Raw genomic sequence first — 11,390 nt, 5'->3', positions numbered from 1 at the left:
AGTTTTTACATTAGTCATCCTCTAAGTCTCTAACACATAGTGCCCCAGAACTAGCTATGAGTATCACAAATCTAGTTCTTCGACAAAATCCAATACATTGACCTGAAAGTCCAACAGTGTTCTAAGTAAGACAAAGCATGTATGATCTTAAATGCTGAGAGAAAACTAACATAAGCCGTTAGATCATAATGTACAATTTCTTCATCATTAGTTGTTTCTAATGTGGCTAGATTTGTTGACTGGTTACTAGACCTAAGGTAGTCAAGGGTGTTTTGGGTCTGATCAAGCTTGTTCTCTTATTAGTTTTAGAGTAGTTTGAATGTTCATTGGGGTAAAACATTTTTTTTTTCCCCCTTAATTCTTGAAGGTTTTTAAAGTTAGTGTAAGAGTTTTTTTTTTGATAAAAACTAATTAAAGTGCATTATTTAGGGCTATTGAATTATTGATAACTGCACTGTAACAAAAACTTATTAGGGGCGCAGTAACTGTATGGATACATGTTTGAAGTACAGGTAGTTATCCTATCTTGTGATAAATTTAGCTATTGAAGCTATTGTTGACATAGTTGAGAAAGAGATTCCACGGATCGAACAACCGAAACTGATACTAAAAATCTAAGTCACCTATGAGATCAGAGGCAGCATTTTTATGGAAGGCAAGGGACAAAGGCTGGAGCAGTATATGAGTATGGAGTATATTGTTGTGTTGTGATGATTAATGGCACACATGTGAATAGGTGGGTACGTAATTTGTCCATGTGATTTGGAATGGAGACAATTTTATTCTGGGAAGAAAGAAGGATAGATGAGGTTATTTCAAGTCTATATACTCAGTTCAACTGTAGGAACTATGTTTTGATATGCACACCATTGCATTTATTTCCTGATACACCTGTTGTAACTGTATAATCCATGATGGAAGATAGTACTAGCGAGTAGCAACCACCTCTGACCTTAGTAACCGGTCACTAAACAGCTCGTCGCTACTCGATAATCATATTAGGGCTTTGTTGATTGTTGTTAGTAACACATTGGATATATGATTTTGATAGTAATTATGATGAGGTTTCTGGATAATATATGATTCTTTTAGAAAAATAAAAATTTCTAGTGATATCTATTTCATTCTAAAGCACATTTAGAAGGATGGCTGCTATGCCTATGAGAGGAAAGAAAATGGACTCAATACTAGTTGAGAGGGATTGGAGTCTATTTGTGGGGTACATAGAACATATGCTTGGATTGGTGAGCTTTCAATCATATTACACTGCTTTTCTTTTGCGTTTGTTCTCCTTTATTTTATAAAATTTATTTGTGGATGAGTATTTATTTAGGAGTAATTTGTTTGTTCACTGTGTTTCTTCCTTTTGCCTTCTAGCATTATTGATAATAGTAGGGTTATTTAATTTCTTTAGTGTACTATACATTCATATGATTGTACTTTTAGATAGCTTGGTTGATAAGAGAAAGTATGATAACTTATTGATTATTACCTTGTCCAATTCTGAACTTATATACATGAATGTTGTGGCTTATTTCAAATTACAGTACTGAAATTTAGGAAGAAAGTATGAGTATATATTGAAACTTATATTTAACAAAATATATTGACAAATAATTTACTACATACACGTCTGATCACTTAATGAAGTGTTCGACTAGTACAATAAGAAAAATAAAGTTACATACATCTAAACCTCATCGAATTATAATAGGTTATGACTCATGCATTACTATTATTATTATTATTATTATTATTATTATTATTATTATTATTATTATCATCATCATCATCATCATCATCGATCGGTGATGATAATCAGATAAATTATGTTATCTAGTCTGCAACAAAATTAGGTAAATAACAATGTTTATTATGCTTAAAACATTAATAAGAGAAGCAGAAAATATGATTAGATCAGAAGTTGTGGGTTTTGTGGCAGTGGTGGGTTAGAAAGGCACGTGTGGAGAGAAGACAAAGAGATGATGTCTAGAGAGAGAAAGAGAGATCTAGAGAGAGAAAGAGTTAGAAAGGGTTCAAGGGTGGGGGTGTTAGTACAACACTACACACACAAACACACTATCACTCACTTAACTCAATCAACCAAAATTAAGACCCCCGTGAGGAATGTTTGGAGGCATTCATAAAAACATCACCAAAACTAAACATCCCATTTTGACGTTTCCTTCGCTGCTTTCTATGGCTCTTCAGTGCCAAACACTCCCCCTCTTATTCTCATCACGAGTCTTTGATTCCTTCTTTATCTTTTCTATTTAATTTTCTCTCCCCATCTTGTTTTATTTTTATTTTTATTTTTATTTTTATAATTATTATTCGACTTCATATCTATAAATACGAAGTATTTCTTCTCTTCTTACTTTCTCTAATTTATCCTGTTTTCATGTCCTTTATTTCTTACCGTGTTTATTACATTTTGAGTTTATTACCAAAGACTTATCACGTATGCGATTTGTCCTTATGCCTCATCCGTAGTTATAGATAGAAGAGTGTGATCTTATTTGGCCAAATGCCAACCAGGGTAAGGATGAGAGTCGGATATACATAACCTTGTTCTCGTGATTATGTAGAGGTTGTTTTTAGTTGACCTTTAATATGATGGGATTAACTTATTATGTAGATTACTATACGAATTGTCGAAAGCACTGCACAAATGTTTTACAGTATCATTTAAAGAAGCCAAAGGATAGTGACCTTATTGATTTTACAAGATATGGTCCAAGTGGATAGTGCCATTAATAGAATTTTAAGGAGAATGAAACAAAATCTTAACAGTCAGGGCTAATTTATGTGGCTCATATTATCAATAATACATGTTTATTATTAGTAGGGTGGATAGGTGATGAGAGTTAAGCAAATGTTTATTTTATAAATCTCATGAAGTAAAAACGTTTGACCAGAAATGATTTTTTGTATATTTGGAATCAAATATATCTTCTTTCTTCATAATTTATACTTGTATTGATATAATTGCATTACTTATTTTACAAGAAAATTTATCTAACATTTGATCATTCATGAAATTTTGTTTAGTAGTATTACAAGTAAAATAGGATTTAATGTTTTAATTTTCCTTGGATTAGTATGAGTAATTAATTTACTATAGCACTGTGTATAGTGTCATGGATATTGAGAGTATTTAATTTGCATGAGGCAAATTTGCTAAAATAGATTGGTAATAATTCATTTGCTACTTATACAAGTTTTTTTTTTTTTTTAGGGTGGAAATTAAGGAGCATATGTTTCCCTTAACCTTTAGAATTTCAAGTGGTTTTTGTTGTTACATTAACGTTAAAAAAACGCTGGTATGACGGTGGCCGGTGACAATGACAACACGAAAATGATGTGGTCGAGTTACATTATTTGAATAACCTTTGGATTGAGATTTACGGATTTAGCTAAGATCCTGATTCTTGGGAGATTAATTATGATTAAGATTTTTAAAACTAGACATGTGCTAGTTGGCAATTGCTCTAATTATGGCTTAGGTTAATTTGATGAAATCTTGTTCTGATATTTGCAAAAATTAATCTTTTTTCATTTGTTAAAAAAAAAAAAGGAGTTTATTTTAGATTGAATGACTTCCAAATTGAGCACTTGTATTGTACATTTCAATTCCTTCATGTTTTGTCTCTTCCTTTTATACTGAGTTTGCTCTAGGTGCTTGTTTACAATTGCAACATTTTGACTTTTGTACTTATTTATATACTAACTTTGATCATTGTAAAATCAAAACAAAAGTTATTGTATTATATATTATATACTTTGTGTTGTCGACGTATTCTTAGTGTACAGGCTAAAATAAAAGTGTTGATTGTTAAAGTTTTTTTGTTTTTTTGAGTTTACAGTCTTTGGGCTTTCTAGTGAATAGAAGCCCTTTTTTTTTTTTTTTTTTTTTTTGGTGTTTGGTGTAGAGAGAGTCATGCATGCAATGATGTTGTATCCGAAATCTTATCTTAGGTCTTGGACCTTTAGCTCTACCCCAAAACTAATACGTATAAGCTAGCTAGTTGGCATCCACAAAGAACATTATTATCTAATAAGTCATGAATATTATCTCGGTATATATCTTTTTAAATTTATTGTCAAGACTTTGTTTTTACATCAGTGAGGGGCATTTATGTCAAATCACAGTAGCATGTATGCATTTAAAAAAAATTGATGTGATGAAACTGGGGCAGTCATTTGGGAAGCAAACAAGGGATGATCATATTGATATGAGAGCACATCCCCCTCCCTCCCTCCCTCTTCTTTTAAAATAAGCTTCAGAGAACAGCTTGCAGAGTGTGTGATAGGGAGTTCCGAAAGCGTAAGAGAAAAAGAAAAAGAAAAAGAAAAGCGTAAGAGAAAAAGAAAAAGAAAGAAAAAAAAACTAGAGTCTGAGAGAGTCAATGGTTTCCAGGGAGCACAAAAGAGCTGCAGCACTGCATGAGAAGCTGCAACTACTTCGCTCCATCACTAACTCTCATGCAGTAATTCTATCTGTCTGCTCATAAATAATCATCCTTAACTATCTTGTTTAATTCAATATATATGTTACATATATAATTTTTTTTTGTTTTTGCCAGGAAAGTGATACTGCTATCGTTGTTGATGCATCGAAGTATATAGAAGACCTAAAACAGAAGGTGGACCGGCTAAATCAAGATATCGTAAATAATGCTCAAAGTTCAACTATCCAAGATTCACAACCTACGGTATCTATTCTGATTCATGGAAATAATTAGAATAATAGCTTTTGATAATATTATCGTCTCTATAAGTTCATCACCCTTTTTTCTTGGAAGGTTAATTTCCCTAGGCAATATTCACTGTTGCCAATTTTTGAGGATCAATCTATGTTGTCCTACCAACTAAAGTTGTCCTGGCAATAGTGATCGATCGAGTATAAAATCGATCATTAGTTCATTACCTATCTTTCATTTGTAGCACTGCATTTGTGAAACGCGAATTATTTTAGTTTACAGTCATTTAATTGTATATTCTGCATAATATGTGCAGGTCACAGTTGAAACCCTAGAGAAAGGATTCCTTATAAATGTGTACTCAGAAAAGAATTGCTCAGGATTGCTGGTTTCTGTGCTCCAAGCTTTTGAAGAACTGAATCTTACTGTAGTTGAAGCTAGGGCTTCCTGTACAGAAAATTTTCAATTGGAAGCAGTCAGTGTGGAAGTAAGACATGCTTTTCACTTGATCCCTCTTTTCTTTACTTATCTTAACATATAGACGATCATATAACCAATACTGCAACATATTTCGTACTCGTGAACCATGTTCGACATTTCATCCCGAAGTGTGTATAGCCTTTCATACCTCTAAAAAGTATGATGTTTGGATACTTAAAATTATAGAGCGAAAACAAAGGAAACTCCAAGAAGACAGCTAGCTAAATCCTTTGATCATTGGATTCATATTCATACTTGATCGTTGTTTTTTTGGTTGTGAGTACCATAGGCCAAAATGAGCTTTTCGTCCTGAGATATAAAGTTATGACATGTGAATATTCTTTGTTTTATTCACATGTATCATGCACCGATGCTGGGATTTTATCTTACAAAAAATTGCAAAAAGATCTATTATTAATTTATTTATATGTTTTTAAATTTTCCCTCTTTTTTGGTAACTGAAATTAGTATTAAAGTATATAAGAAATGTCTCAAAATTGATCAATGTTTTTGTAGGGTGACGCGAATGGAGGGAAAATTGTTGATGCTCAGGTAGTAAGGCGGGCGGTATTGAAGGCTATTAGGCATTGGAATACAAGTACTGATGATCAGCAAGATGAGTAAATCATCAGTTAGCTTATTGATCAATTGCAAGCTTATGTTTTTATTTTTTACCCCCCTTTTTCATGCCACCATGCACCGAGTTTGTAGGTTAAATATTTTGTACGGAAGCTATTATGCTCACAATCAAAAATCGAAGATTTCACGTGAGCTTTTCCAATCCTGCACAATTTAGCTTTAAATTGAATAATATCTCATTTGGCTCTTGTAACTACTATTTATGGTGCAGGATTATGATTTACGACCTAAAATTGATAAAGCTTACAAGTCGAGTCTCGATTAATTGATCCTTACCCCTTGAATACCTACGTATGATGCTATAGGCTCTTGAGCCTGGGTCAATTAGATAAGTACTTTGGTTCGGGTTAGAACATTTTCAAGTCTAATACGGAGTATGAAGTATCAATTAGCTCATATTGGATATTATATAAGTTTTAGCCATATTTACTTATTTAGGTTTAATCAATTTAAATTTGGTTCGAGTCTTCTAGTTTCAAGTATGAGTCGTGAAAATTTGTCTAGTCCACTATTAATCGTCAATTAAGATTAATATTGGATAAATTCACCGTTCTATCATCCTTTTTCACCATGTAAGATGTGGATTGCAATTTATGGATAGGGGAAAAGGGGGCAAAAGGAACTGTCAAACTAACCTATTATTGAAAGCCTTTAATAACTCAATCTCAGTTCATTGTGTTTCCATGATTGGAAAGGGTACATTCCTGGTCCATGGGTTATGATTGTGACATGTAACTTGAAAAATATGTACCCTAGGTCCCTAGTACTTCATTGAGTTATTGCATGTAAATGACATTGTGAATTAAAAGAGGTGGAATAGAATGATGAAAACGTAATAGCAAATTTTTTTTGAATTTCCAAGGAATAATTTATATCCACTAATTATTAATTGTGTTTTAGCTCTCAAAAGTCTTAGGATTTTATGGTACGTTGCTTCTTTGGCCTTTCATGATCCAATACAAAGACAACTACTACCTCTGTTAATGGTTATTTGCAACTTTGGGGTATTATTTGTGAGATATAAGATATTCCAAAGTTGCAGATACCATTAATAGAGGTGGTACAATGTTTACAATAAGAGCAACGGAGTATATTGTAACATAAAATACTCAAATATCTCAGTCGTTTCTACTTTGTCAAAATATATCTAAATCTCAGTTAATACGTATTAAGACTTTGATTATGCTAATTTGCAATCAAAGGTTCAATATATAGAGAAGAAAAGATTTACTATATGATGAATATGACAAAATTTGAATTGTTCTAATAATCATACTTCTAGTTGAGGTCATTGTTCTTCATTTAGCTCTGTAATTGATCAGCTAGAAAAGTGAGTGTACACAATGCCTTATTTCTTATACATTGTCTTTATAGAAAAGGACTAATAATAAGAACAAATTTATGTGTACACGTGAAGGGCATGAATATAGATGTTCCCTTGATTATATTATATGAATGATTTTTTATTTTTTATGAAGAAATATATGAATGATTAATTTGTGATGCACAAGCACGATCAATAACTTGGAGCATTAGGATCGAAATGCAGTACTAATTCCTCAAAAATTGGCACTTTATTTTATGTTGTATAAAGGGAGATTCTTATAGCTAAGACGACAAATTATAAAATGCCATATCTTTTCATGGCTAATACATGCAATTCAACCTACAGAAAAATTATTGACTCACCAATCAACTTAATCAAGAAATTAAACGAATAAAATTTCATATATAAATGAGAATTTAGTACTTGTCAATTGTCATTTGAACCAACTTTGTCTTAATTTTTTGTTGCTTTATAATGATATTTATTTGTCACTTCATGATACCAATACAATATTTAGTACTGTTGCTTCCCTTTGAATTTAAGCAACTAAGCATCAAAAAGATTTTACAAAAATATATAGCACATTTTTATTTACAAAAAATCTAATCAATTAATTAATTAGTGCTAGCTATTGTATCAATAATTATATTAAAATGGAAAATTATTAATTATTGTATGAAATTTGTACTTGATTAGATACAAATCCAAGTATTTAGCTAGGAAAATTAGTTGATATATAAATTTTTTTTGACGAGAAATATATAATATTTATAGTGTGCATTACATATTATTTAAGTTGGACCACATATTTTTGAAAAAATTAAAACATACATCACATATTAGCTGGATTAGAATATACAAGTAACTATTTAACTAAGAGTAATCGACTACTTTGTACAAAAAATACTTTATTTTACACTTTGTTTCTATATTGTTCATTGCATGGATTTAAAAATAGTCTCAAATATTATTATTACAAAGCGGCCGAATTTTTCTTTAAGAGTAACTTCCACTCAGGAAAACATTTACTCTCTTCATTCCTTTTTATTCTATAAACTTATATTTAGAAAATATATTTCAAACCGAATCTAAAATATCCGACATAATATAATTTTGATAATGTTTATAACAAAGTTTCTAAACTTCTTACCACAAAAGTCAAATGTACAAATATATATAATTTAAGGAGAGAGTAGGTTTAAACAAGCATAGGTATGTGTTACTTGAATATATTTTGAGAATGACTTCACCTTTCAATAACAACATTATTAAGTTCGTATAAACAAAACTTCGATACATTTATAATTAAAAATGTACAATAGTACAGAAGTAGAATGCAGAACTATCAAATGGTACACATACATATCCAGTTTGTACTGAATTTTTCAAGGTACAAGTATGAAACCGTTCTTATTTTGTACGTACTCCATTTCTTTTGTATAATTGGACCAAAACTTCTTGTCTATTTAGGATAGTATTTTTAACTATATGTTAAATTTATGATGAAAGTTATATTCTACTCTCTCCGTCCAAAACTAATATTCACGTTCTAATCTACAGATTATATAGTACTTTCTCCATTTCTATTTAGTTGACGCGTTTGATTTAGGCACATATATTAAGGAGAGGAGAGAGAGTGAGAGAGAGTGAAAAAGCAAGTGGGGTAGTTTGTAAATGCAAGGTAAAAAAAGTTACCCTAAAAGGAAACGTGTCAACTAAAAAAAAACTTCCTAAAAAGGAATACGTGTGAACTATAAAGAAATGGAGGTAGTATGTTGGAAGAAGGTAGTCTGTTAGAATGAAATATTTAGCTATGGTCTTCTTGATCCTTAAGCTTTTTGTTCCCTTAGGGCTTGTTCTGATGATTGACTGAAGTGAACTGAACTTATTGGAGCTGGACTGAACTGAACTGAATATTTTGTGAGAGAAGGAAATTAAGAACAGAACAGAACTGAATTGAATTTATTGAAACTGAATTGAACTGAAAATAATCTGAAGATAACAGGCATGGTAGCAAGGGGGCAAATGGAGCTATCAGTAATCAGTACATAAGGTAAGTTTCTCGGCTAAAGTTAGTACTAATTGATCCTCTATGAATATTACAATGTAGTGAGAGACTAAAGATGCAGTCAGAAAGACTTGCGTGGACCTGGTTCACAATAATACTATTGTGGACCCGAGGTTTATACACACGCAATCGACATTATATTGAACATAGTGACTATTATTTTTAACACAGTAACCTTATTTTTAACATAGTGACATTATATTGTGAATTTGAAATACGACGTTATGACCCTAATTTTAACACAGTGACCTTTATTATTTATATTGACCATATAAAATATTTCATTAAAAAAATTAACCTCTTATAGCTTATATATTACCAAAATGACTTATTTTAACATAGTAACCTTTTTTTTATTTTATTTTTTTTTTTTTTTTTATATTATAGTGACTTTTTGTTTTATTAATAAAATAACCATGGTTTCTCTAATTTTAGTCAGAAATACTTGCGTGGACCCGAGGTTTATACACTCGCAACTGACATTATATTAAACATAGTGACCCTTATTTCTAACATAGTAACCTTATTTTTAATATAGTAACCTTTATTAAAAGTTGTATAACGTTTAATACTATTGTGAACTTGAAGTACGACGTTATGACCCTAAATTTAATATAGTGACCTTTATTATTTATATTGACCTTATAAAATATTTCATTAAAAAAATTTACTTCTTATAGCCTATATATTACCAAAATGACTTTTATTTTCAACATAGTGACCTTCATTTTATTATAGTGACTTTTTTTTTTTATTAATAAAACAGCCATAGTTTCTCTAATGTTAGTGGTCCACAATAAATAAGTGTGAAACAGGTCCATTTAAGAATTTGTAAATTTTAGTGGTCCGCAATAAATTACTGTGAACCAGGTTCATTTAAGAATTTGTAAGATTCGGTATGGTAGGAAGGGGGCAAATGGATTAATCTTGTCCGAATCTTGTCATAGCCAGAAAACAACAGGGATTAAAGCTCGTGAGGTTTTGATTTACTACAACTACTGTATATATTAACATTGTTTTTAATCATTTCTATATTTGTTTCATAAGTATCTTGGTGTGTACAATCTACTATACACACCAAGATTTCTTGCCTTTTTTTAATCATTTCTATATTTTGAGCATAGTGTTTGCCTCTAACGGTCTAACCCACTTCATATCATATACGTAATATTTGGTAAGAAATATCCTACATGTTTTTTTTTTCTTTTGTCTTTGTAATTTCCACATTATCCTTACTATGAAGTACTTGTGTGTTTTAGCTTAGTTATTAACCGTCAAAAACCACAATAGTGGTTCTGAATTCAAAACCTAAGGGTATAGAAATATACAAAAAAAAAAAAAAAAAATGAACTACAATCTGTAAAATCAAGTTCTATCTGCTGCACTTTATTACTGTATAATTTAATTTTGCGTAATGCTATTTATGAGACATGTCCTCCAGATTGTTATGCCACTACAAAACACGAAATAATTTCTCATGCACTTCAATTCATTCTCAAATATTCTATCAATTCCAACAATGTTGATGATAAAAATATATGGCTAAGTCATCCTCATCAAGAGTATACCCTATATTTGTCTCCCTCATTAGATTGTTACCAAATATATTTACATTATATATTGATCTAACAAATCCTAAGCAAATCAAATTCCTTTCCTTACGTTGAATCCAGAGATGATAAGAGAAGAAATTACGTTAAAAAGTTATGTTATTTGAAGCATATAGTTGATGCAAGTTCTCCATATAAAATATAGCTACTCACAACTACGAAGTATTACCATTTTGGTTTCAATAAATTTATTAGAAGAATAATAAATTACAATAATACCTTATACAAGAAGTTCCATATTAAGTACTACCACCATCTTCTCCATATAAATATATATATTATATATATATATATATATATTATATATTTATATTATATATATAATATAAATATATAATATGTTTTTACTCTATCACATTTTCTTTGCATTTTTTTCAATACTAATAATAATAATAATAATAATAATAATAATTTTTCTCCTTTCTAATTTACAATTTTACATTGAATTTCTCCTATTTTTGATATCCATCAAAGAAGCCCTAGTAATTTGTACACTCAAATGTGGATTCTTCAAAGCAAAGGACTCAAACTTTACTTTTTCGTATTGACAGAGCGACCTCATG

The 11,390-nt window shown here is 30.5% G+C and overlaps 1 protein-coding gene across 2 annotated transcripts; it reads left to right on the top strand.

Annotated features, from left to right (window-relative positions):
- Positions 1 to 4,199: 4,199 nt before the first annotated feature.
- Positions 4,200 to 5,964, top strand: LOC145594968 (uncharacterized). Of its 2 annotated transcripts, XM_081651320.1 has the most exons (5): positions 4,200 to 4,356; positions 4,387 to 4,490; positions 4,587 to 4,715; positions 5,020 to 5,190; positions 5,700 to 5,964. In XM_081651320.1, exons 2-5 carry the CDS (start codon positions 4,410 to 4,412, stop codon positions 5,805 to 5,807), a joined length of 489 nt encoding a protein of 162 aa, XP_081507446.1. In that variant the 5' UTR covers positions 4,200 to 4,356; positions 4,387 to 4,409; the 3' UTR covers positions 5,808 to 5,964. The 2 variants fall into 2 exon arrangements, with proteins under 2 accessions (XP_081507446.1, XP_081507445.1); XM_081651319.1 differs by having other exon boundaries at positions 4,205 to 4,490.
- Positions 5,965 to 11,390: the final 5,426 nt, after the last annotated feature.

The sequence above is a fragment of the Chenopodium album genome, chromosome 19 (genome assembly GCF_948465745.1).
Source record: "Chenopodium album chromosome 19, dcCheAlbu1.1, whole genome shotgun sequence".
Taxonomy (NCBI): domain Eukaryota; kingdom Viridiplantae; phylum Streptophyta; class Magnoliopsida; order Caryophyllales; family Amaranthaceae; genus Chenopodium; species Chenopodium album.
Note: the sequence above shows the minus strand (reverse complement) of the source record. Positions and strands in the feature narration are given on the sequence as shown.